Source organism: Molossus molossus, unplaced genomic scaffold (assembly GCF_014108415.1).
Source record: "Molossus molossus isolate mMolMol1 unplaced genomic scaffold, mMolMol1.p scaffold_m16_p_12, whole genome shotgun sequence".
Lineage (NCBI taxonomy): Eukaryota > Metazoa > Chordata > Mammalia > Chiroptera > Molossidae > Molossus > Molossus molossus.
Window position 1 is genome coordinate 64713975 of NW_023425347.1, and position 26628 is coordinate 64740602.

Sequence of the window (26628 nt, forward strand, 5' to 3'; positions counted from 1 at the left end):
ATCCTGGTACCCAATCTCCTATTTATATGCTCCATGTGCACACCGCACAGACATGTGCACCCAGGAACATTGTCTTCCTTCCCTCCCAGGCTCGCTCCTAGGTTCCCTCAGCCTCCTATCAGCCTGTCACCTCCTCCAGGCAGCCTGTGCTGCTTTCCTTGGACCATCTGCTACCTCTGGAGACAGTGGCCTCGCCTGCCTTACCTCAGCTTCTGCAGCGCCCAGCAGCGGCCTGAGCAGGGTCACCGAGAGCCTGCTGAGGGAGGAGTGGACCAAGGACATGAGGGAGGAGGGAGAGGTGGCAGCAGCTAGAGGAACTTGGGGCGGAGGCGGCTGCGGGAGGGGGCGCGCGCGCGGGAGGCAGCAGTCTAGGGCCGGGGCCGCGCGCCCAGCCTGAGCCCGCCCCGCCGCCGAGCGTCACGGAACCTGCTTGAAATGCAGCCGAGGAGCCGGGGCGGGCGGCGGCGGCGGCGGCGGCGGCGGCGGGGGCAGCGGCAGCCCCGGCGCCGCAGCAAGAACTCCAGGGGCTGAAGCGCGGCGGCGACAGCGACACGGGGTGTGCGGGGCGCGGCGGCCGGAGCCCGGGGCCCGCCATGGGCCGCCCCGAATGGGGCGCGCTCCGGCCGCTGGCGCTGCTGCTGCTGCTGCTGCTGCGACTCCAGCATCTTGTGGCGGCGGCGGATCCACTGCACGGTAGCCAAGGTGCGTGCGGCCAGTCGCCGGGCAGGCTCTGCGCCACCGTAGCCGCCAACAAAGCGCGGCCCGGCGGCCGGGGAGCCGGTTGTACCAGGGCCACCCAGCCCGGGCCCGGCAGAGGCGCCCGGGTAGAATAGGGTCCTCCGGACCCATTTATCTTTTAATTTGCTCCCCGCTCCAGCGCCTCCCTGTGTTGTGGGCTCTGCCCTCCGGCACCTGCTTTTGGGGGATGGGCGCAGTGGGGTCCCGGCGGGCCGGGAACTTTGCCCGGAGGGGGTGGGACACCCGGGTAGTCAGTGATGGTTTTGGGTGGGCTGTATGATTCTTGTCGTTGACACGCGCTCTGTGGCGGTGGTGAGCGGAGCACAATGCGTTTCCGGGGACTCCTGCGTGCTGCCGAGAAAGAGGGGCTGCGTGCAAGAGGGGGATGTGCCCGGAGCTCCCAGTGCATGTGTCGCGGCGTGTTTCGGGGCTCCCTGTGGGCTCTGTCTCTGTGGATCTCTGACTGGGCCAAGTGAGCGAGCGAATGTGACTGAACAGAGGGTATGCCTAAGTCGTGTAACACCGACTGTGTGTGCCTAGTCTCGGCATGCCACAGAGCTGCCCGCCATCCCAGGAATCCTCCTCCCTTCCTTCCTGATCGAGGGTGCCCGAGGTCCCCGGGGTCGTTGCATCGCCCCCTTTCCTTCACCCCAGGAGACCCCTGCCGGCTGCCAGGACTGCATGGTCCGCGAATCGGCTCACGCCTCCTCTCCCCCGCGCAGGGCTGCTCAAGGAATGCGAAGAGGACCAGTTCCGGTGCCAGAACGAACGCTGCATCCCCTCTGTGTGGAGATGCGACGAGGACGATGACTGCTCGGACAACAGCGACGAGGACGACTGCCGTGAGTGGCCAGCGGGGAGGGAGGGAACGGTGCGGGACGCCATGCTTAGCGCGCTTGTGGAGGCAGCTGCCGCCGGGCCACCTGCGTGGACGTCACCCGGGCAGCCGGCAGGCAGGAAGCCGCCCGGGCGCAGCCTCCCTCGGGGCCGAGAGGCTCTTAGCGTTCTGGTGGGAGCTGGGCTGCAGGCGTGTCCTAACGGGGTCGGGGGCGGAGCCCGGGGCGATGTGGCCTGGGAGGAAGGCACGCCACACCCAGTTGCTGGGCCGGAACAGTGGACGGGGACGCGATGGTCCCTGTACGTGTCTAGTTTCCTGCGATCCGGCCCTTTCGGACTCCAGCCTCGGCTCCACTGAACGCGCGGGTGTTTCAAAGTTCCACACAGCTCCCGGCCTAGCCGCGCTCTTTTTCCTGCTTGAGTTTTTTGTGAATGAATGGGCTCCCCGGGGCCCCTGATTGGCTAGGCGAGGACCACCCCATAGGTCCCCGTGGCCGGAGCGGCCAATCGTGGTGCCGGCGGGTGTGTAGTTTTCGGGCTCAGTGGGCGCAGGGGCCTTGCCCTGGCCCCGCCCCGGCCACACCCCCGCACGCATCCCGCGGAGAGTAGGTGCAGGCCGGGCCTGTGAGCTGAAGCCCAATGTTTTTCCGCCTAGTCATCGAGAAGAAGCTCTTTTGTGCCACCCTGGTTGGCCGACCTCGATCTCCAGCCTGATAGACTCGGGCATGAGGCATGGGGCATGAGCCATCCGGGAAGGAGGGAGCCAGGAGGAAGAGTTTGTTTCCTGGGAGGGACCCGACGATCCCGAGGCCGCGTGTGAACCCCCGGCAATGTGTTGGTTGCGGGCGATCTTACCTGAGTGTGGTGTTTGTACACCGGGGGACGATTGCTTTGGAAGTTCCTTCTTGGTGTGCGCGAGGTTTCGGATGTCTGTGGGACCATAAGCGAGTTAGCAGGCAGTTGCCACGGCGGAGAGTAGTTCAGGGACAGAAAAACAGGACTTTTAGAAACAGACTCAGACAGACGGTCATTCATTCTCCGTCCCGGGAGCCTGCTGCGTGCAGGCACTGGGGCACTTGGAGAACAGGTCCACCCCACTGTCCCTGGAGAACAGGGTCTGTGGGAGGAGAGCAATGGGTGGACAGACCCATAGCTCCACACAGTTGTAGGGATGGGGGTGGGGGAGAGGGAACACATGGACAGGCACTACCTGTTGAATCCTCAAGGTTTTTTTTTTTTAAACTGGGTTTGCCAGTCAGCCTCCGGGTTCATTTTCTCAGACCCAAACCAGTGTTGGCTCTGTGACTGGGGCACATCTTTTCCTCCTGCCTCAGTTTCCTCACTTGACCACTTAGGCTAATGATTCCTGCTCTGGTTTTGAGGACCAGTTCTAGTAATGTAATGAGAAGTAATGAGACGAACAAGTGCCGGCTGTTAATTGTGTGCTAACTACTGTGGCTGTGCTTATTTAAATAAACTCCTTTAATCTTCAGAATAGTCCTAATTTACACACTAAACAAACAGAGGCACTGAGAGATGAAGTTACCTATATCCCACAGCTATTGAGTTGCTAAATAGGAACTCGAATTTAAGCATCTAACTGCAGAGTTCTTAGCTTAATCATGACTCCATCTTTTCCCAGTGCTATTGAACTTATTAATATGGCTGAGCTGGGGTAAAATATTATGAGTCTCATCATGGTGAGTTGTTCTCTGTGGTCCTCTTAATAGCAGGAGTGCTGAGGATGAGACAGGAAAATAAAAACTGCATTTCTGTGCTAGTTTTACCTTATCTCCCTGATTCTTTATAACAGCAATCTTGCAAGAGTGGCTGTGAAGAGCAGACATTTTTCTTGTCATCCTGTTTGTAGATAAGGGTTCTGGCTCAGAGAAGTTGAGTGATTTGCCCAAGGTCACACAGCAGAAAATGACAGAACTTAGTCAGGATGTCTGCCTGCCTCCCAGCTCAAGGACACTATTTGCTGTGGTGGGTGTGTGATGTGGAAGGATCTAGGAAGGTGATCCAGAATTTATAAAGTCATACTCTGAATATTGGGCCTGTCGCTTTTCATCTTTATGTGAGGCTCTGGGCAAGATGAAGGTGTGAAGTAGCAGGTGGCTGGATGAACCCAGATGGGACCAGGGGAGCTCCTGGGTTCCCGTTTTCATTCTGAAATAGATGGGATGGAATCATAGGCAGAGAATGAACAAAAACAAATGACATTGACAGCTTGAAGTGGAAGGAGTGAGGGCTTTGCAATTAGTACCAAGTATCAGTTCCACACGCTTGTCTTCTCTGAGCTTGTTTCCTCTTATTTGCTGAAAAGGGGTAACACCCATCATAGGTCATATGTAAAAGGTGTTCTCACAGGGCTGGCAAAGAAAAGGGAATGGATGAGTAGCACACCTCCAAGGTGTTTAGAGGTCTTTCATAGGGGGCCCCTAGGAGCCACAAAGAGAAATCTTAAAAAAAGGCGGTGGGGGCTTTGGGTGACTGTGTTGGGCCAGTTGTTTGAAAATGATCTTTCCTTACACCTTCCTTCCCCATCTGAGGATTTTCCACCCATTCTGGACCACCTGCCCAAATTGCATTTCTTTGAACTATCCTCCCCCCAAGGCTGTTGGCTTCTTCCTCAGCAACCTCCCTGCCTTATATCTGACCCCTTTCTTTTGCATTTCAACCCTCCGCTCTGTGACAGCTGCCCCACCTCTGTACCTTTCGACCTGTGAAATGGAGGTTGCGATTTGTAAGTGAAGTCTGTGTGAGGCAAAATGAGTTCAAGTTCTCAGCGGGGCCAGAATGCAGCCTGTGAATACCAAGAGCTAAGGGAGGCTGGAGGGAAGGAGCTTATATGTTGAGGAAGCACAGGAAGGCTTCCTGGAGGAGGAGACAGCTAGACCAGGCCTTGAAAGATGGTAACTAATGCCATTCCCTCAGGGCTTACCATTTAACAATAGGCAGTATAGCCCCCATATTATAGAGAAGGAAACTGGGGCTTAGAGAGGTGAAATGACTCCCCCAAAGTCACATAGCTCCTCAGGGTTGGAGCCAGCACTCAGACTAAGGCCTTCTAAATCCCGATCCTCAGCCACAGCAGATGGAACTCTGGAGAGTCAGGATAGAGCTGGCAGGGTGGGGAAGGGAAAGGCTCATGGGGCTTCAGTTCCCAGCTCAAAGGTTCTTCAAAGTGTAGGAAGGGGCTGGAAGCTGGAAGGCCAGGCCCAAGGAAGCCCAGGATAGCCCAGCCAGGGAAGTTGGGCTGTGGACCTGGGTCACGTAGGCCAGCTGGCCCCTTGGTCTCAGTTTCCTGTTGCTCCTTAGTGTCTAGGGGCAGACATGAGGGCTCTGGTCTCTGGCCAGCCCTTTGCTCCCAGAGTAACAACAGTAAACTCTTACGGAGCACTTGGTGTAGACCAGGCGTTGTGCTGAGATTCTGTGTGCATCAAGTCGTGCTTCTCAATTCTATAAAATGGGGCAACGCTATGATGTACCTGCATCATTCTCATTTTACAAAGGCACAGGGGAGTTAAGTAACCAGCCCCAGGGTATGTGATTTTTAAGCAGATTGCTGGGGTTTGAAAGCAAGCGCCCAACTATGGAACCTTTGCTGGTGACCTCAGGCAAGTCCTTCCAGGCCTGTTTCCCTATTTTGAGATGACATGAAACCACCTGTCCCTCCCGCTCTGGAAAGAACTCTGTTTCTCATTGTGGATGGGCTGAGGGGCTAGGTATATGGTGGACCAGTTTTGTGCTCAGATTCTTCTATCTTGTTCTGGCTCCTTTAGACTGCCTTGTTCTCCCAGCCCCCATCACCCCCTCATCCCAGGTTTAATAAAGAGTGGCTGCAGCGAGTTCTCCCACGGCTGAGAGTTCATTAGCTGGGCAAGGCCAGGCTGCAGGAGCGCCGAAGCCTGCTGGGAAGCAGCCTTGTAAATAATTAAAACGCTGCCCCAGCTCCCAGCTGGGGCTGCGGCCTGCATCTGCCCTTATGTGCCGCCTGGCCTTGGCCCCATTCTCACACCAGGCCCAGCGTCATCTCCTTTTTGGATGGAGTCATCTGACAGATGGTGCTGCTCCTTTCTAAACCTTAGTTTCCTCATCTGACCAGGCAACTCCATCTTTCAGAGTCCTCCTGAGACTTAGTGACCGGCTTCTGTTGCCCACTCCCCTCTAGCTCAGTCCTGTCTCTTCCTGTGAGCCTGTGACACCACACTGGGACTTTGTCTCACCCTTGCTTTCCTGCTGCTTCTCATCTCCAGGTCTTTGCATGTGCCATTCTGTCTGCCTAGAATACTCTTTCTGCTCCCTCACCTGGCCACCTTCTTTTTGTCACTTTACATGATTCAGTTTAGGTGTCACTTCCTCGAGGAAGCTGAGATACTAGAGTCAAAGAGAGGGACTTAGGGACCTGTTTTGAAATCACAGCTCACTGGGGCCCTGAATCAGACACACCTGGTTTTCTATGCTGCTGTCACTCCTGGCTGAATGGGTTTGGGAGTGATAATAGTCTCTCCCTCCCAGAGGTGGTGTGAGAGTTAAATGAGATAATGTCCCTGGTAAGGAGTGGATGTTCAGTGAATGGCAATGAGTATGATTGTCCTTGGAGGGAGGATTTTCACTGAAGTCTCTAGTTACCTGACTGCTGAGACACCCCTACTCCCCAGATGGCTGAAGGCTCCTGCAGCTGGGGCTTGCCTTAGCCAGGGGGTTGTCCAGCCACTGTGGAGGTTGCCCCAAGGCCATTCAGCCTGGGACCTGGAAAGAAGAGAGGTGCCCAGGGAGGGGTTGAGGGAAAAATGTGTCAAATAGTCCTTGTTGGTTTTGGTGAATAAGGCCCTGGGAAGGGCAGAGGATGGCTTCCCTGAGGCCTGTGCTTGTCCCAAGGCTGGTTTTGTCCTTGCTCCTTTCTTCCTGGCTGTGTGTGGGAAGGGGAAGCTGAACAGCCCCCAGGGCTCTGCCCAGCAGGCCCAACCTTCCCACTCTTCTGAGTCCAGATTTGTGCCTCTGGGGCTGGCCCTGGAAGGCCTTCCCTTGGGCCTTCCCACAGGCCCTCCAGGGACAGAGCTCCCCTCTGGGAGCCCCTGTGCTTTCTCAGGCCTGCTGGGATCCTAACTGCAACAGCCTCGGGGCTGGTTGGCCCCTCCCCCCCATTATCTACAGGCAACTGACTTGCCGGTTTTCCCTCCTTAGAGAAATGTCGGCAGTGGGTGAAACCAGAGTGATGCCCCCAGGGAGAGAATGAAGACAGGGAGAACCCAGAGGGCTGATGGAGCAGGAGTGTGTGGACTCCTTAGTGCCAGTCAAGGAATATAACCGGACGGAAACTTTCTTGGCCCCAGGGTGAGAAATCATACCCCTAGGCTGCCCCAGGGGAAGCCAGTCCTGGGCCTATGGGAGGATGTGGGGCTGTGTTCTGGGGGCTGTGGAGCCAGGCCTTGGGGCCCCAGTTCTAAGCAGCACTGATAACACCTACCCCATAGATGCCTTACATCCAGATCACCCAGTGGGTGGAGATGCTACCTGAAGGCCTGGTGGAGATGCTACCTCTTCCAGGTGACCTTCCCCGACCCCTTTTCCTCTAGCCTCCCAGTTCTTGAGTTCCCAAAACATGTCCCTATTCTTCCCACAGTTTCCGATTCTTCTCCACATTTTTCACTCTGCCAATCTTGTGCTGGGCACTAAGGATTCCAAAATAAATAATTCCCCCCAAAGAATTAATAATAACAGATATTGGCCACTTACCCCACACCTGGCACAGTGTCGGGCAATAGACATCTGTTAGCTTTGTCCCTCACAGTGCAGTGAGGGTGTTTTATTATCAGTCCCTGAGTGGTGGGACCAGAATTTGCCCCAAGTGTGTCTGCTCTGGAGACAGGCTGTTCCTCCCCAAGCTCTCTGTCTACCTGTTGGGATCAGAGGCCTGGGACTCAGCAGGTGTGGAGGAAATGGGTAGGTGGCTACAGTGTCCAGTTATGCCTCCTTGGGCTATAAGTTTCCAGCCTGGAAGATAGGATTGGGAGGGATTCTTGTCTCCGGAGACCCCATAGCACCCCAGTATAGCCCCCCAGGGTATGACTCCCCCCATTTCTGAAGGTCTCTTTGACCATTGTCTATGAGGTGGTGATTACTCTTCCAGCTGTACAGATAGGGAAACTGGGTACCTGACGTCACTGATGCAGGTGACCTCAAGGAGGGTCAGCCCCACTTGCTCTAGGAGTGTCATTCCCATTTACCATCTTTCTCCAGAAAAGTCCAAGAACCCAAGTCATTGAGACTGTTCAAAGTAGAGTCTTCATTTCTCTGAGCGCCCCACCCCCGGCCCATGCAACTCCCTTACTCCAGGTCTTTGCACATCATGTCCCCATCCTTCAAAATCAGCTCATTGCCACCTCCGTGAGGCTTTCCTCGTCTTCCTGGTGTTATCCAACCTCTCCTGTGTCTGGGTGCCCATGGCTTGCCCATGGCTTTGTGCACCCTGGTCATAGCCCATCATAGGAGCTCCAGCTGCCTTGAGAGTATCAGTGAGCAATTTGAGGTGGGGGACCACAGGGCCTGGCAGAGGCTGTATTTGGGGGATGGTGTATGAATGAATAAATGGGACTGAGGAAATGTCACTTTTGAGGGTAAAAAGCTGATTTTGGTCCGATGTGGGGGTATAGGAGCTTCTGAGTAGGCCCTGAGGGGCTCTTGAGGCTGGAGAAGGGAGCTGGGTGTCTTAGGGACCATAGTCAGGCCCCTTCTTGTGAGCTGGGTCACCTGAAGCCCAGAGAGCCCAAGCTACTTATCGGCAGGGCCTGGACTGCCTCTTTGTATGCGGGCTTCTCAGAGCTCACCCTGCAAACTTAGGAGCTTTGCCAGCTCCAGGCTTCAGAAGGTGAAACCAAGGCCCTGGTGACTGGAAATTGGCTCCAGGTGTTAACAGAGTCTGACTCTCAGAACTAGGGTGTCTTCAGTTCCTGGGCAGGTCTCGAGTCAGAACAGTATGCTCCTACCTCCTACCTGCTATAGCAGCTACCCACCACCCAGCCGTCTCTCCTCCCTGCTGGATCAGGCTAAAGGCTGGGCACAGCTTCTGCACATAGAAAGGGTTCTGGGAGACTTCAGGTGCAACCCCACCCCACCCCGGCTGGGCCCTACCTGCCCACCCCTGGATTGCTGAGAACTCATCTGAAATAATAATAATGTTAATTGTAATAAGAGTTAATGAGCATGTGTGCTGCTAGGGGCTTTCTCATACAAGACCTCCTTCAACCAGGGCCAGGAAAGAGCTGAAGCTCACTTGCTCTGGGTTTGGCTGGTTAGGGGCAGGACTGGGCCATGCCTGTCTGGTTATAAAGTCTGATGCAGGTGAAAGGAAGAGATACACATTCCATATTCACACATCCCTGTCACAACAGTGTGAATGGCATACCGGAGGACAGGAGGGGCTGTGGCCTCCCTTCCCTTCCAGGCACTCCAGGTGTCCCTCTTAGCCAGCCCCCACCAGTGAGTATACTGGCTCCCTCCTGAGCAGCTCTGGCCTCTGCACACCCTCAGGCATTTTTAATCACCAGCCATGCTCACCCTGGCTCCTCTCACAAGCTGCTGTATGTCACAGACCCCAGGTATAGTCGTTCAGCCCCCACCCACCTAGTCTGACCTCTGTGTCACTAGCAGGGCCTAGTCTAGATGCACACACGCGAGCTGCTTTGCGGGTGTGGAACCCAGCATACTATCATGTCCCTCAGAATGCCCTCTGGTGACTGAGAAGGTCACCCAGCAAGCCAGAGTCATGGGGCTTCCAGGTCCATGCAGGTCCCATGACCCCGCATGGCCTCCACACCTGCCCCTTGGAGCATGGCAGGACAGACAGCCCAAAGCCTCTCTGGGGTTTGGGAGCCTATGGGAGTGGTCACATAGCCACTTGAGTTGTCACAGAGACTTGATGCCAGTCACTCAAGAGCTATTTCAGTTTCTAGCCCTTTCAGTCTGTTAGGTCACAGTATGGCCTTTTCCAGCTCATGCCTCACGGCCTTCCTGAGAGGTAGGTGATGCAGGAGTTAATTATTACCCCCATTTTCCTGATGAGGAAATTGAGGCTCAGGGAGAGCACGGGGATCGTCTAGGGCCACACAGCTCACTGTTGGTAGTGCTGAAGCTAAGACTTGCTTTAGTTGATTTCATGTATTTATTTTTCCAGTAGAAGTAACTTTATGATTATACAAGAGTAATTTCATACTTGTAATAAAGAAAAAAACAAACACACAGACAATGCAGAAAAGCAAAAAGGGTGGTTACAACCACCCCTGGTTACACAGCCATGGAAGCAGCATATCTTCCCAAAGGTTTTCCTCTGCATGTGAGCTGGTGCGTGCAAACACACACTTTTTTAAGATAAAAATGAGGATGTGCTATGCCAATTCTTTTCTGCCCACATTATATGGGTCTTTCCATGCCAATAGAGTCATATCATTGTTTTAAGGACTAGGTAGTATTCTGCTGATGAATCATTCCAATTTAATGAAACCTCTCCTACTGACAGGCGCGAGTTTAGTTGGTTCTGTGTTTTCCACACAATGCTGGGACGAACATCCTTGAACTACACCTAAGGCCACATGGCCCTTCCCAGCCAGACTGGCCCACAGGACTTCCTCCTTCCTTAAGCACAGGGCCACCTTGTCCCAGGTTCACAGGGTAGACAAAGTAACCAGATCTCATCTGCACAAAGCAAAGTCAAGAGAAAGGACCATTGTGTTCTGGCCCAAGGACTCCCCACCCCCACTGAAGAAAACAAAAGGGAACAAAATTGGTCTTCATCCTTCTTAAGATATTTGTAGAATCCATCCCATTCATAGCATTATATTTGTTCTGTCTCCACCCCCAACTTGCTGTGTGACCCTGGGCTAGTGGTTCTCCCTCTCTGAACTTCATTTTTTCTTTAGCCATTGATCCTTGCTCTACCTACACTGCAACTAGCACTCTGAGCAGATTCTTTCTCCCTGGAGCTGGGCTCAAGGCCAGTCCTGGCCTGGGGGTGGGAGACCTGTGACCCTCAAGCTCCTTACTGCCTGGTGAGGATTGGTAGGCACATGGTTTGGTGGGTGGATTCTGGTCAGGCAGATATGGAGGGTGCTGGACTTCTTAGGGTCTACTTCCAGAACTCAGCCATTAGGCCCAGTTTCCTTGGGCCACTTTTCCTTCTGCCTTCTTCCTGTGCCCATGACTGGGTTGGATACAGTGGAGTGATGGAGAAAAATGGAGTCCGGCCCTTCAGCCCCATGACACACTAGCCAGGGGACCCTGGTGTGGGTCTTAGATTCTGAGCCTCAGATCCTTGGTCTGTGAAGCAGGATAACGAGCCCAGCTCGTGAAGGTGCACAGACTGACGTAAAGCATTCTGATCCTGAATGAAGATGAGCATGCTCCTTCCCCTTCCCAAGCCTGTGACCCGTGCGCAGGAACAGCTGACTAGAAGGGACTGGCAGCAGCTTCCTCCTCCTCCACCAAGGACACAACAAGAGGGCAGTTGCTGAAATAGCAACAAGAGAGATGTAGGTCAACTGGCCAGTTGGGAGGACTTGGCTGCCCGGAGAACAGCAGCTTCTCAGGTTGGGAGGGACTAGAGGAACCATCCCATCTGCACTGGGGCCCCAGGTGGCTGCTTCCTAGGTGGGCTGGGGAGCTAGTTAAGCAGAGGGAGCCAAGGAGAACTGGTTAACCAGCCAGGCCTGGCATGGTTAGTTATCCAGGAGGGGCCTTAGTTCACCAGTGGGTCCAAATTAACATCAGAGAGTTGGCAGCTGATAAGAGGCAGGAAGGCCCCGTCAGGCCCAGGTTAAGCTGCTCGAGTGAATAGCTGGAGACCAAGGCTGGGCTTTCCTGGTGGCCTGAGTCCAAGAACATTCAGGCCAGTGCGCCTCTCCCCCTCTCCACTTCCTGGACCCCGAGCTGCCATCTGCTGCCGACATCCCCTCAGAGCCCTCGCAGCCATGTGCCCGCACACGCGTCCATGCACTGGGGGTGCTCAAGGAGGGCTGCACCAAGGAGGGGAGTGCTGTGGATGCACGGAGGCTGCAAGGCCAAGGTGACTTCTTCCTCCTCCCACACTGGCCAAGGCGTCCCAGCCAAGCCAAAGCCCAAGCCCCCCGACTGGCTGTTTGTGGTGGGGAATTATTCGTAGCTGGAGAGGTGCCAGCAGTCTCTGTTCCCAGCCTGCCCCCCCCCCCCCGCCCCGGCACGGAGCCTCTCCCCACCAAGCCTCAGTCTGGCCCACAGTCTGGCCCCCACTTGGGGGGCTGAGGTTGGTATTATCACCATGGCCCAGAAGACAGGCCCGCCTCTGCCCCTCTTGGGGTCTCTGCTCCAGCTGGGCCAGGCATCTCCAGGCCTCTTTTGGCCTAATTCTCTGGGATTCTTTTGTTTTTCCCTGAGAGCCAGGGTATTCCCAGGAGTCCACCACAGCCAGGCCCCAGGTCGGGGTGGGGTGGTCTAAGGAGCTGCCCCTGTTCCCCGAGGCCAGGAGGCCCCGGGCAGGGAGCAGGCTGTGAAACCCAGCCCTGTACTCCAGGGACCTGGCCTGACGTGCACGCAGAGTCGGAACCAACTGCTTATTAGCTGAACCTGCATCCACCAGGGGTTTCCGCCTGTTTATTTTTTTTGCTGAGTCTGACCAGGCCAATGTTTTAATACCTGTGTGCCAGCAGAGCACACTTTGTATCAGCTGAGTATGTGGCATTCTTTTGTCCCCTTCCCTTGTCCTTCCCCCAGTCCCCCAGGCAACAAATGTCTCTCAAGGAGCAGAGGAGGCAGGGACCAGTGTGGCCTTCTAGTGTCAGCCAGACCTAGGTTTCCACTGTAGTTCCTCCTCATCCTAGTTGGGGGGCCGAGGGCAAGTCCCTGAACCTGAACCTGGTAAATAATTTCTGGTCTATCTAAAGCACCCAAAACCTTGTTGAGTCCCACGGAGCCAGTCAGTTCTTCCTCCACCAGGAATTGGGCCACACCAGGGCGCAGGGGTCTGCCAGCCTACGGTTACAGCCCCTGTTCCCTGTGCCCCCTCCTCTCCTAGACCCCTCACCCTCTCTCTCCATGGTTTTTGGCCCCTTCCATACCTGCAGATTCTGGGCTGAGTCCTCCTCCCTTATGTATGTGGGTTAACTGAACCCTGTTGCCACTCCCTCCACACCCTTGGCTCTCAGCCCCACCAGGACCCCTGTAGCCTCACCTTGTCACTGACTTGCTGAGTGACCTAAGCAAGTCTCCGCCCCTCTCTGGTCTTCAGGCTCCTCACCTGTACTGGGAAGGAGTTAGGATTGAATCAGGAGTTTGAGTCACTTTGGACAGCTTTTGAAATTCAGATTCCCTGCCCCTGGTCCAGGCCTGACTCCAAACCTCTGTGTGCTGTGCAGCCAGGTGGGAGCAAAGACCCTGCCCTTCAGGTCCTCTGCCTCTGACTGCTCCTGCCTGGGTCACCTCATCCATGGGAGGCCTCCCTGCGACAGATAGCAGCCAGGCCTCTAACCAGGCTGCCTGGGGTCCAATCCATACTTCACTATTTCCTAGCTGTGGGACCCAGGGCAAATTGCTTCACCTCTCTGAACTTTCGCCTCATCTGTAAACTGGAGCCATCAATACCTAACCCTCAAGGTGGCTGGAGGATTATGTGCGTTAATCTATAAAAAGCAGTCAGAGCAGTGCCTGGTCCATGATCAGTGTTCAAGTCAAGGTTAGCTAAGCTTATTTGACCTTCTGTGAACCTTCATTTCCTGTCTGCACTTTAGGAATTCCCTCCCATGCCATGCTTCTTCACTGCTGGGTAGAATGGGAGGGGCTAGGGCCTCCCCAAAGGCTCCTTTGTCTCCCCTTCTTCCCTGCGGCCCCAGGCCATAATTTACTGTCCTAGTTTAATTAGGAAGAGTCCTTCCAGGAGCCTCATTAGGAAATGAGCCCAGAGCCTCAGGGACCTCTGGAAGGGGTGGGGTGCAGGAGGAGGTTGCATTGTGCCTGACCCAGCCCAGCCCTTGGCCCTGTGTTCGTTCTTCAGAGGGGAGGATACAGATCTGTGCCGTGGAGTGTGGGCAGCCAGTGCCTCTGTCCTCTGTCCCCTGCCCTGCTCCAGCTTTGCCCCCTGAGTGGGGGAGGGGAAAGTTGAGAGAAGAGGCTTGTTTGGTTCTGCCCATTGTCCCCAGCCTGGCAGAGCAGGCCTTGGTGAACGTGTGCTGAGTGAATGAATGAGTGAACTGTGGCTGAAGCGGAGTCTTCATTTGGCCAGAGCAGCCTCCCCACACGCATCCCAATGCAGGAATTCCCTCAGCAGCCCCAGCGAGCGGTGTGCAGGGATTTCCAACTTCTACTTGAATACCTCCAGGGACAGGGAACTCACTAACTGACCAGATAGACTCTTCTGTCCCTGGACAGCTCTTCCTGTTAGAAAATCTGTCTTCCTTTCAATCCCAGATCTGCTTCCTGTGACTCTTGTATCCCCCTCTGGTCCCATTTCTGTTTCTGGGGCCTCTGCTCACAGAGACTACCCCATCCTTCACCCCAAGCCTGCTTAGGGTCCCTCCCCAGCCTGTGACAGCTGACATGCCATGTGGCCTCAGGTAAGGCCCATCCTCTCAGGTGAGGGCTACACACTGGTGAGCTACACACTGTCAGGCTCTGTAAACACTGGCTGCCTCCTGTGACCCACCTCCCAGGGAAGCGGAGGGTGAAGACAGTGTGCCGTGTCTTGAGGTAAAGACAGCTTGGTCTCCTGGTCAGTGGGGTGGCAGTGCCCAGATCCTATCATGACCTGCACACAGGTACTGGGGGTCTGAGCATGGACCTCTTCTGTCTCTGGTACCAGTCCACAGCATGGACATCACCTGGGCCTTGGGCAGGAACCTGGCAGTTGTCACAGCCTCACTATCCCTCACCTATAATAGCCACCAAGTCCTGAGATTCCTCCCTGCCACCTTCCAGGCCAAGCCCTTTTCCCATCCTGCTGCAGCCTTCCTAGCCCTCTGGGGCAGCCCTGACCGAGCTCCACTCTGCAGCCGAGTGCTCTTAACCATGACGGTTTTGTCCTGCCCCAGCTCAGCATCCTACAGTGATGTCCACCACTCATAGGATCAAGTCAGCTTGACTGACATGCAGGGCCATTCAAGTCCTAATATGCCCGTGGCATCTCTCTAGCCCCAGACCTCACCATCCACTTGCCACTGAACATCACAATTCTTGCTCCAGCCTTACCTCAAATGAGGATAGATATCACAGAAGCATCACCTTTTTCCTGAAGGCCCTTCCTCTGCTTGTCTGACCCTATTTACCTCGAGTCACCATGTTCAGGAACCTTCCCCCGCAGATGAGACTGGGCATCCTCTGGGCTTTGACCCTGTGTTTCCCTCCATTTCCTTGCCACTCTGCACCCAGATGGCCTACTTGAGAGTCTGGGGTTCACACCAGACCACGGGCCTCAGGGAATCCTGGCCAGGGCCTGTGAAGGGGGGGAGCGGGAGGAGGGGATGGGTTCTCTCTAGCTTTGCATATGTCCATGACCCTTCTCACCCACCCTGTGCTGTTTCTGCACCTCATGCTGTATGTGCCCGGACACGGTGTTTCTGTGAGATCCACCTCGGGAGCGTCTGGTGTGCACTGGGGCTCTTTGAGTCCGAGCCCCACCATTCACTGAAGGCCTGTTTGGCGCCAGTCCCCTGCCAGGACCTGGGAGGATCTGTAGGTGGGAAAGCAGACCCTATCTTCTGAACGGTGGACACCTAACTCAGTGTGTGACTTTGGGCAACTAGTTTCTCTTTTCTGAACCTCAAGCTTCCTTGGCTGTGAAAGGGCTGAGAACCCAAGACCCCTCCCTCTTTCCTTGGGCACTGTGCTGTGGCTGGGGTGAGACCTGGCCCCACAGGACCCCAAGACTGCAGCTGGGCCAGCACTTCCTCTCCATCTGGCCTCTGGGGCCTTGGGCCAAGCTGCACAGGGGTAGGGAGTGAGCACTTTTAGTCTCTTTTCTGTGAAATGCTCACCACTGCTTTTGCCCAGCACTTTGGCGTTATGAAGTGCCTATTTTCACATAGGGTGACCAACTCGTCCTGGTGTACTCAGAACTGTCCCGGTTTCTAAGCTAAAAGTCCCATGTCAAACGGGACATTATAGGCAGTCTACCTGTACCACATGAACTCAGGTCACTGCTCCCCCAGGTCTGTAGCAGGGCTTCCCCATTATTTGTGGATTCTGATGCCAGTTGACCAGGGATCGCTTAAGAAAAAAGTAAAGAACTGATTTCTTCCTTGGTTTTGGAGGGATTCATGGAGAAATAGAGCCTACTGGAAGGTCTGGAGGAGCCAGGGCTGGGCATCCTATTTGGGGAGCTGGCGTGGGCAGGCCCAGGAGGCCTGGCCATTGTCCCCGTCCTGCCTCAAGCACAGCTGTGTGACGGCTCGCTGGGCCTCAGCTTCCCCAGCTCTGCCTGCGCACCTCACCTTATATGGTGAGAATCATCACCTTGATGGCCCTGCCGTGCGTTCCTGCTGCCGTTTCTATCCTTCAAGACATTTTCCTGTGTGTACTTGTACCATTCTGACCTCTCCACGTCCAGGAGGAGGGCAGACTGGGTTTTCTTTTTTTTTTTTTTGTACAGATAGAGTGGGAGGGAGAGGGAGGAAGAGAGAGAGAGGGAAACATCGATGTGAAAGGGACACATCGAGTGGCTGCCACCCGCACGACCAACCAGGGCCGGGGACAAACTGCAACCGAGGTATATGCCCTTAGTGGGAACCGAACCCGGGTCTCTCCGGACCGCAGGTGGATGCTCCAACCGCTGAGCCAAACCGGCCAGGGCCAGACTGGGTTTTCATTCCCACATTAAATAGGAAGAAGCCGGGGACACCAAACATTTGCCTGCACAGGGCTCTGTGACTCACGAAGCCCTTTTCACATATCGCCTCCGGGCTCTTAAAAGCCCTTCAGAGGTGGGCCCGGCAGGAGGTATTGCTCAGTTGTATAGGTGGGGACACTGAACCCACAGTCAGGATTCTGACCCCTTAACGGGCAGGGAGAGGTAAGAGATGAAGACAGATGGGTGGCTTGCTGTGGCCATGGTATGTGGAGGTTACAAGTAAGTGGGGGGTCACTGGCTGGCTGGTCCTCTTCCTCTCCCCACTCCCACTTTGTCAATGACTTCATGAGCAGGAAAGATGCAGGTAGGCAGAAGGGAAAGGAGACACAGGGGTGGGGGCAGAGAGGGAACATGGGGTGGGGAGAGAGCGCTGGGGAGGCGGGGGAGGGGTCCAAGTAGAGCCGCTACTTGCTCTGTGGTTCTCACAGTCTGTCTGCACCGATTCCTGACAGATGGAGGGTAGGGGAGAGCTGGTGCCAAGAGGCTGTCACCGCAGGCGGGCAGAGTTGGGGGGAGGGTGCTTTGTGACCAGGGTTTGTATGGGGAGGGGGCAGCAGCTGGTGGTCTGGCTGCTAGGCCTCCTTGGAGCCTGCTCCCCGGGAACCATGGTTGGGGGGGTCATGGATGCTGTGGGGCAGGAAAGTGCAAGGGGTGAGCCCACCACCTGCCTGGGACTGGCTGTGCCCTTGCAGAGACAGCTGCCCCTCCCTCTTCCACACCCTGCTGCCAGCAACCCCCTCCCTGCAAGGACACCTCCTACCCATCCCTCACTGGGTATCGGGGTAGGCAGGGGTTTGGGGGCCTGGCACTGATCTGTGGTCAAGGTGGACCAGGGCAGGGAGAGCACAGGTGCTGGGAGACACCAGGAGGCCCTTGGGATCGGGGGCCATGGGACACTCAGAGCAGGGTAGAACCCAGCCTCATGTCTGCTGGGCCAGAGCTCAGCTCCTCTTTGAGCTCCCTGGGTGCTTCCCAAGCTTCCTTCATGGCAAAGTGCCTCTTCCTTTCTCTCCAGGCTCTGCCACATTTACAGGGGTGGGCAGGCCTGACCCGGGGTCTGTTTGGCACCTACAGCATCTCTTGCCTTTTTAGAGTGTGGGTTTCTCCAGGCAGGGTTGGGTCTCATGCTCTTTCCCAACACCCCAGTGCCCACCACAGAACTCAGCACAGAGGGGCCAATGAATACTTACTGAATGAATAGATGGACCCCTGGCTTGCACACCTCCTGGGATAGAGACTTCTCATTTGATCCTTACATCAGCCCCATAAGATAGGTACTGTTTTTGTCCCCCATCTTATAGAGGAGAGAAATGAGGTAGAGGTAATGAGTGGCATCCTCAAGGTCATGTGGCTAGTGTCAAGAGGTGGGGGGTTGGTAGGATGGGGGGTTGGCAGAGGGGGCCAGGAACGCGTCCTGGAACAGGGCATTGTGGCAGCGCTTGGAGGTTCATGGGGCTTTGCAGGGCTGAAAAGCTATCGCACTCTGGAGATAGATCTGCCCCAGCCCATACCCCCTCTGGCTTCCCCACACTGTTCCCAAGTAGATCCTTGACACCAAGACTCCAACTGGGCAGTCCCTCAGGTGAGACATAGGGACCTAGGTTCCAGAGCCCCTCCTGCCCCCTGGAGACCAGGGCATTAGGGTGCTCCTAGTGGAGCCCAAAGACCTTAACACAGCCTGTCCTGTTTGTGACCCACGATGTGTGCAGGGTGATGGCTGGGGCCTGGCATGTTGCATGGGTGCGTGGTAGCTGGGCCTTCTTCCTGCTGCTGCTGCTTAAAGTGGCTAGGCTAGGCATCAGAGGTGTCTTCCTCATTAATATTAATAACGGCAATCATTAATGATAAATGATGGTGTGCCTGCCCCATGCCAGGGCTGGGCTGGGCGCCCTGGAGAAAGCTGAGGAGAGTAAGAGGTGATATGAATCTTGAGAGCAGGGGAGCACCTTCCACCGCATTTATGACAGGCTGGGCATTCATGGGGCAGCGTAATGAAATCCCAGTGGTTGAAAAACAGGTACCTGGACCTCTCTGGTGGGATGCCCATTGCCAAAAGCACACTTCTCTCCTTCTTCCATCATTCACAGCTGGACTCCACGTAGAGCCCTCCCCTTGGTGCTGTGGATCCTTCCAGAGGCTCTCCAGTGGATGTAGGGGGGCTGTGTTCCCCTTACCCCTGCAGACTCTGTGTGGCCTTGGGCATATCTCCACCCTCAGTGCCTTGGCTTCCCCATCAGTACAGTGGTTATGACAGTCCCTGCCCTGAGGTGATCCTGGGAGGAGTGAATGAGATGATGAGCACAGGGACAGTAATATCACCGTTGGCTCCGATGCGAACGATGCGGGGAGGGAATATGCCAGTCTCAGAGCACCTGTGCCCTCCACACATGGCCTCATGCATCCTTCACACACGACCCCACGAATCCCCCCCTCACAGAGGGGGATTTGTTCTGTCCTCTTGCTGATGGGGATGGTGAGGCACAGAGAGGTGGGGTGACTCCCGCAGGGTCCCTCAGCACGAGTGGCAGATTTGAACTGTGGGCTCTCAGACCCTGAGGCCCGTGTGTTTGAACCGCACCAGGCAGGCACGAAGAGCTCAGCCTGAAAGCTCCTTTGGAAATGAAGTCGCAGAAGCTCCTGGCTTCCTGTGCTGATCTCCTGCAAGCAAGCCTCCAACCCCCCAGGTCCCCAGTCCCTCCTAATCCTGGGAGAGAGGCAGCCCCTGTGGTCACGTCTGCCAGCAGCTCTGGAGGCCTCCCTGGGCCTCTCACCTCCCATGTGAGCAGGGAAGCGGTAGGCTAGGGCCTGGGCTGCAAGGATGGGGGATTTCCCAACTCCAGTTGAGATCTGTCACAACATTAATGTTAATTAAGCCTCGTTAATTCAGCCCTCTGCTTATGCAGAGCTCCCAACACCAAATTACTCATAAGTGAGGCGGTAAATGTATTGCTGCATTTTCTCAAACACTCAGCAGCAAAGAATGTACCCCTGGAGAAGGTAGAGGCAAGGCCTGGAGGGCAAGTGCTGCCAACCTGAACCACTGTGCCCTCATGGCCCAGGGAATGAGCCAGGGCTCGCCCGGAGACCTGGGCGAGGATGGACCTTGGTCCAATCAGAGCAGGCTGCCTGGAGATGCAGTGAGCTCCCGGTCACTGGAAGTGTGTAAGGAGGACAGGGAGCATTGCAAGTCCCTCTGAACCAGCCCATCATCTTTCCAACTCATCCATCTCACACAGCAGACTGCCGTGGCTCTGTGCTTTGTTTCCACTCTCAGTGCCTTGGAGTCACACAGTAGGGCTCATGAAGGGCAAGTTTAGGTCTGGACGTGAGCCCAGAACTGCAGTGCAGTCTGACAGGAGCCCTGATGGCCTCGCAGGGACTGAGCTCCCTGTCTGCTGAGATGTGCAGGCTGGGCCAGACGGCCCTGCCAGGGATGCCGCGAAGGGGCCTCTCCCTGTCTGAGGTCGTGGAGCATTCTTGGAACCAGGATCAGACCCATATCTTGAATCCAGCCTTCCCTGCTAGGCTGGGCATCAACCCTCCAGGTGAGCTCTCAGCCTCTCCTGGGTGCAGTGGAAGCTGCTCTCCCTTCCTGGCCTCCCTCCTCCTTCCCCTAGGACCTGCTTCCATCCGTGGCCTCAGGCTGGGCCATGCCTGGGACATTTAGAATAAACTCATGCTCAGTATTCCTAGAATATTTTTTAAATTAATTAGAGCATTAAATGGTAGCCCTCTGGGAGAATCCCACCATATGGTTGTCACAGGAAAGGCAGGAAAATCTATGATTATTTGTCTGTAGTGTGTGAGCATCATATGAAGCCACCTGTGCATGTGTGGGTGTGCGGTCTGTGTGCTGCGATATGTGCACAGCGTGGCATGTGTGTCTGAGTATGTTCGGAATGTGGCGCATGTCTGAGTGTGCAAATGTGTGTGCCCATCTGTACATACGGGTGCTGTGTGCATGGACCTGAGGGCCTGCACGTCTGTCTGAGCATGCTTCTGTGCCAGGCCTGGCTTTTTGGTGCAGTGAATCAGGCTGGGCTGGAGAAGGGGCAGCCTCTTGTCCCCTCCTGGCTGAGGTGGTGGTCACAAACCACTGGCAGTGGGGCAGGGATACATTTAGCAGGTGCACGCTGGCCTGCAAGGGGCAGGCAGGGCAGGACTCTAGCCCCCTGTTTGACAGATGGGGAAACCCAGGCCCTCCCAAGCACAGGCCAGGGTGTGAAGGGGCCAGGACTGGAGCTCAGCCCAGACTGGGGCTCCCTGTGCAGTGCTCTTTCTGCGCCAGTGGGCCATTGCCCTGGCCAGCGCTTTGTGCCTTTGTCACCCTTTTGCTGGTGGATTCTCACAGCAGCTCAGAGAGGTTCTTGAGAGGGTATCACCCCCCCCCCCCCTTTCTCAGGGTTGCTTAGAGGACAAAGTCAGGACTTGTGCTGCAGGTCCTTCCCATTTTGTGGAGGAGACAGCAGGCCGCTGGCCTGGCCCAGGGTTGTGGTGTCAAGGCTGAACATTGGGCGGATGAATGGTGCCGAGCCCATCCTGCCCCTTCCTGAGCCTCGCGGGGTGGTTGTAAGACCTAGATGAGGAGGCATATACAAAGGGCTTTGTAAACCGCAAGATGCAGTGGGCAGATGAGGGCCTGGCCACCACACTGTGATCAGGGCCACATGTCTCCTTGAGGAACAGGCCAGGATGTGGGCTCCCAGCCAGTCTGGTGCCCTCCCCACCCTTGCAGACTGCGAACCTTTCACAGAACCATCTGTCTGGGTGTGGGCACCGTCCTCCAGCTCCAGTCTCCCACATGTGGCTCGTGGCGATGAACTGGAGGAAGAATGGGGCTCAGAGAGTAGGGGGACCCAACCCTTATCTAACAGGTGAATAGCTTGCTCAGGGCCACACAGCAGCTCAGGGACACGGCTGGAACCAGCCGACCCCCAGCTCTGTTCTCCTTGACACTGCACTGTTGTGTTCTGGGAAAGGGAGAAAGACGCAGAGGTGGTACCTATACCTGGAGGGAAGGGTGTGGGAATGTCAACCAACAACTGTCGAGGACTTGGGATCCCCTGAAGCCCCAGGTCATTATGCATGAATCAAGTATTTCTAAAGCAAGTTTTATGATTATTGTTTTTAATATGTATATAGAATGCAGGATGGTGAATATAATTAGTATCTTAGGCTGTAAATTCTACATAGATAGAAAAGAGCCAAGCCTCAAGGTTGCATTCATTCATTCATTCATTCATTCATTCATTTATTCAGCACACTCTTTTCAAGCATTCCCTTGGAGCCCACCATGCAGTCCTCATCCTGTGTCCGATGAGCTGCTAGTCTGGTAGGGAAAGGGAGGTGCATGACAGCAACACAGGGTGATGAGGCTGCAGTCAGGAGAGGCCTCGGATCCCACCTGGGGTCAGTGAAGGCCTTCCAGTGGAATCGGGGAGGGAGTCCTCCACTCCCAACTCCCACAGAATGAGGAAGATGTGCTCACCAGACACCCTGGCCTCCCAGCCTCACATGGGCTTGACCTTGGACAGGCTCATCATTCACCCAGAAGTGGGCAGTGGCTACCTTCCAGCTTCACTTCCCCTCTGTGCCCCCACACAGCTCTCATGGGCTCGGGCCCACACCAAGAGTGGACCTGTGGGCACCTGCCCCCTCCCTCTCTCTGCTTACCTCCCACAGCCATGCCTGTCTCCTTTTGCCCAGTGCTGGTCCTGAGCCTCTTAGCCATCCTGCTAGGCCCCTGGTCGGAGGCACTGAGCTGTGGCCTGCAGCCATGAACTCTGTCCATGCTGCCTGCTTCCTGGGTGGGTGGTCTCTGCCAGAGCCCTGAGCCCCAGCCCTGCAGGATATGGCCACCTCTGAAGGTCTTACCAAACTACAGGGCTTGCTAGCACCTAATAGGGCACCTGGCACACAGTAGGCCCCTACTTGATTCTTCCAGCAGCAGAGACCTGAGACTTTCCAGTTAGAAGAGGGGTCATCAGAAGCTTCGCCCTCCCAGATTCCCTCTCAGGACCCAGGACTTAAGGGTGTGAGCCGGGCAGGAGGAGGCCCCATGGCCCCTACACTGAGCTCTCCCTGAAGAGGGCCTGGGGACCTCCTCTGTCTGAGCACTGGCCAAGCAGCCCGATGGCAGTGCGTGGGCCTGCTTTTCCTCCTGCCTTGTGCAGACAGCTCCCAGGAACAGGGAGTGTTCCCTCATTCCCACCATCAGGGTGCCAGGCCAGGGCAAACAAACAACCTCATCCAGATGAGCCCGGGGCCACAATCACAGCCCCTTTCTTCATTTTCTCTTTATTTCTAGCAATTTTGAGAAGCCTGTAGTAATTGGTATTCCACACAGGTTAATAAAACTGCTGCCTTCTCAGTATTATGCTTTAATTTCCTTTATCGCATAGCAAGTTGGAATTAATCGCCCTTCTCCATCCTTTTCCCACCGCAAACCATTACCAGCCTGTCTGCTGGTTAAAGTCATTTTGTGGCAGCTCTTGGCTCCTCTCCACTTCCCTAGGAATCTTTCCGATCAGAGCCAAAGAACAAGGAGGGGTGAAAAATCCATTTGTACGAAGTGGGGATCTCCTGTTGAGAACTTATTTCCCTCCCTGTACAGGAGGAAGGAACGTGTCCAGCCTCCAGCCAGCACAGCTGACTGAGTCCCCTGTCGCTGAGAGCATTCAAGAAGGCAGAATGGCCATATGTCAGCGGTGGGAACAGGATTCCTGCACTGGTGGGAGGCAGGAGCAGGCCTTTGCACTCCAGGCGCCTGGATTAGCGTCTGTGACGCGAAGCTTCTAGGGTTCTGTCTTCTGTCTGTGATTTCAAAGTTGGAAAGATCCTATGAATCCACGGTCCTAACATTGGGACTTTTAGGTTTAAGTGCATTTAAATCGTGTGTTTTAAGATTCCAAGATCTCTTTTGGAATTAGAGATTCTGTTCTGTGGCTCTATAGCTGTTTTATGACTCCGTGATGCTGTTAAGCTGCAGTTCTGCCCCGTGACTAGGTCCTGGGAGGGGGTGTGACTGCTTCGCTGAGGCTGCCTTGGGAGTGTGGCCCCAGGCCAGCCCAGGCTTCTCAAGCCTCAGTTTTCTCCCATTTATGAAATGTAAGAGTTGGACCAGCTGGCCTCCAGGGCCTGACTCCCGGGTGTGTTCTGCCTGCAGCCCCTGCTGGCACCCTCTGTGTCTCCCCCCACAGTGCCCCATCTGCACTGACCATGCCCCAGCACCTCAGGGGACCTAGGAGCTTCTCCCATCTGAACCCAGTCCCGTGTCCACTTGCACCCAGCCCGCTCCCATTCCAGCTAGAAGGCAACCCGCTCTCCTCAGAGTCCCGGAAGGAAAGCCAGAGGGGCGATGGTAAAAAGTAAGTCAGATCATTGACAAGAGCTCTGCTGTCTTTGCGTGCTCTCCGGTTCACCATCTAATTTCAACATCTGTAACATCCTGTAATTCTCACTCCTGGGGGTGCAGTTATTGGTTGGTTGTTAGTCCCATTTTATAGATGAGGAAACTGAGGCTCTGAGAGGTTAACACCTGTAGTCACACTGGTGATGCCAGGACCCTGAGTCACACAGCTTCAGGCCGCCTGAGTTGACCCTGATCTAAGGAGCCCGAGGTGGTCAGTGTGATGAGGGAACCCAGGGGTCCTGGGGTCACCCTCCGAGGAATCTGCTACCTGTCAGGGGTGTGACCCACACATATACTTTCCTGCTGGAACCAACCCTTGGGATGTTAAAGGACTTTAGAGAAGAGATCCCATTTCCTTCCAAATGCACGAAGAAGCCAAAATAGAAACCACCTTCTCCACCTGTTTTTTGAGTCTACCTTCTTCTGGATCAAACAAGCTTTCTTCAGGCGGGCTTCCCCAGCCCCTACTGCTGCCAGCCAGAGTCACCCCTTCTTTGAGGTTCAACTTAAAGGCTGCCAGCTCTGCCCCACCCCCTCAGCAGCCCTCACTCACAGAGAGGGGAGGTGCTGGTGAGGGTTTGGGGACCCCTGGGTTCAGCATCCTTACTTTCAGGCCGGGGGCACTGAGGTCTAGAGAGGGGAGATGGCTGTCTGAGATCACGCAATGACCTCACCACCTTGATTTAACCAGGACCATCTTATCAGGTTCTGGGTTGTGGCTGTTATATCTGAATTCTCGGCTCTTCCGCTTGGCTGTAAGGGAAGGTCCGCCTCACACGTTCTCATTTTTCTTGTAGAGCATTAAGGATAAGATGACCTGGGTTCTGGTTCTCCCTTGAGCTCTGTCACTTTGGGACAGTCCATTGCCTATCAAAGGCTTTGCCTCTTCGTATCTCAAAAAGGGTGATGCCCCCACCTCACAGAGCTGCTGGGGTCTGGGGTCTGGGGTCTCTAACCTGTTAGAGTGCCTGCACTCGAGATCCCAGTTCTGCAGAATTCCTTTGGGCCCTGCTGAGTTTGTAACCAGTCTCTCCGTCCCCCTAACACCCCCATGGTTCCCCACCTCTGAGCCGCTGCTTCTCTGTGGCCCTATTGTCAGCGCCCTTCCCATCTCCATGGGCACCTACCCTGAGCCACTCACGTGCTCTGATGTCATCACCCAGTAGCACACCTGCTGTCCCTCCTAGAAGCAGGTGCCGACCACGCAGGCTTGCAGCACTGAGCCCTGCCCACACACCTGGAGTGCCCGCCCTCTGTCCCTTCCACTGTCAACCTGGGTAGACTTGAGTGGTGCACATGGAAAACCTCCCAGGTCTAGATGAGGAGACTGAGGCACAGGGAGGTTAAGGGACTTGTCCGAGATCACTCCAGAGGTCATGGGCAGCCTGGAGTAGAGCCCAGGATTCCAAGGCCCATGCCATTCAGAGACTCCTTCACATTCCCCCAATTCTAGCCTAGGTTTGTGGACCCCCCCCCCCTCAGGGAGCCCTATGAAGGGCATTCCCGCAGTCCAGAGCCCAGCTACAGTGAGAGGGGTAGGTTTGCATCTCCTGAGGCTGGCTTTGTGATGGTAGCTGAGCTGAGTGTCCCCAGCTGGCTGAGCTGTTGGGATGACTTATGAGCCCCCTCCACTCTGGTGGGTGGCTCCCGGGGCCTCCTCAGGCTGTCAACAGGGAGATGAGTGCTGTCCAGCAGGCTTCTAGATCTTCACCTCGGCGCTGACAGCCAGGGTGCGCACAGTCTGGAAGGGCTTGCGGCAGGCACTGCCCAGGTCTGACCTGCTGCAGCTGTGGCGACAGAATAAGCATCTCGTGGAGAACTGAGCTGGCTAATGTTCTTCGCTTGATGCTCTGAGCCTCCACAGGCTAGGGGCAGGTCTCCACTCCTTTTGGCCTTGGAGGTGGGGCATTGTCAGACACCATCGACAACTGACGCTTGAGCTGGCCTGGAGGAGTGGGGAGAGTTTCCCAGGGGAGATGGAAGAATCTCCTGCCTGGTGGAACTGCACAGTGAAGGCACTGGTGGGAAAGCCATGACCACTGAGTGGATATGGGACACGGTGGTAGCAGGGATGGGCCAGACAGGGACAGGTAGCAGGGCACTTAACGTGTTCTTTGGTATCTGCTGAGACACTTGCCCTCATTCTAGGGGAGATGGGAACCCAGCGGAATAAAGAAAGATGGCTTCCGGATTGTGAGAGGCCTTCAGCAGGGCAGTGGCTACTGACTCAGGACTTACAGCCCCACCTGGAGCACAGGAGTGAATTTGGAGGGCCTGGGGACCGAGCCTTGGTCTCCTCCCTCACCCTGGCCCCTGTGCAAGGTGATACCATGCTTCAAAAGGAAATGAACGTAGAGATCATCTTGTCCAATCCAGTTATGTCATGGAGGAAGAGAGCAAGGCACAGAGAAGACAGAGGACTTACACAAGGTCACACAGTGTCGCTGGGGCCCCAGGTCAGGGGTGGGAGAACCCAGTGCTAATCCCATTCACAGAGAAATAATCTTACCTTTCTCCGAATAAAAACCAGCAGCCTCCCTAGCACAGGCCTGAGCAGCTTCACAGAGTGACGCCCTAACCTTCGGGCATCCTGCTGGGCACACGTGGGCCGAGGCTCCCTGGCTGGCCAGCCAGGGACTAGGGCGTGGGGGAGGGGGCGCTCACACCAGCCTCCTGAGCCAGAAGCCCAGGGCCAGCACAGAGGGGGTGTCCCTGAGAGACTCACCCAGACCCAGGAGATGGATTTCCCAATAATAGGGTGTCACTGTCCATT

The 26628-nt window shown here is 55.5% G+C and overlaps 1 protein-coding gene across 6 annotated transcripts in view; it reads left to right on the plus strand.

Moving 5' to 3' along the window:
- The first annotated feature begins 454 nt into the window (after nt 1–454).
- Nucleotides 455–26628, plus strand: part of LRP8 (LDL receptor related protein 8) — a 72910-nt gene continuing 46736 nt past the window's right edge. For 4 of the 6 annotated variants that reach the window (XM_036256015.1, XM_036256017.1, XM_036256020.1 and 1 more), the window contains exons 1-2: nt 594–702; nt 1461–1580. In XM_036256015.1, the coding sequence (XP_036111908.1) occupies nt 594–702; nt 1461–1580 (229 nt within the window). Of the gene's footprint in view, nt 703–1460; nt 1581–26628 lie in introns of all 6 variants that reach the window. The other 2 variants (XM_036256019.1, XM_036256016.1) reach the window with 2 other exon arrangements.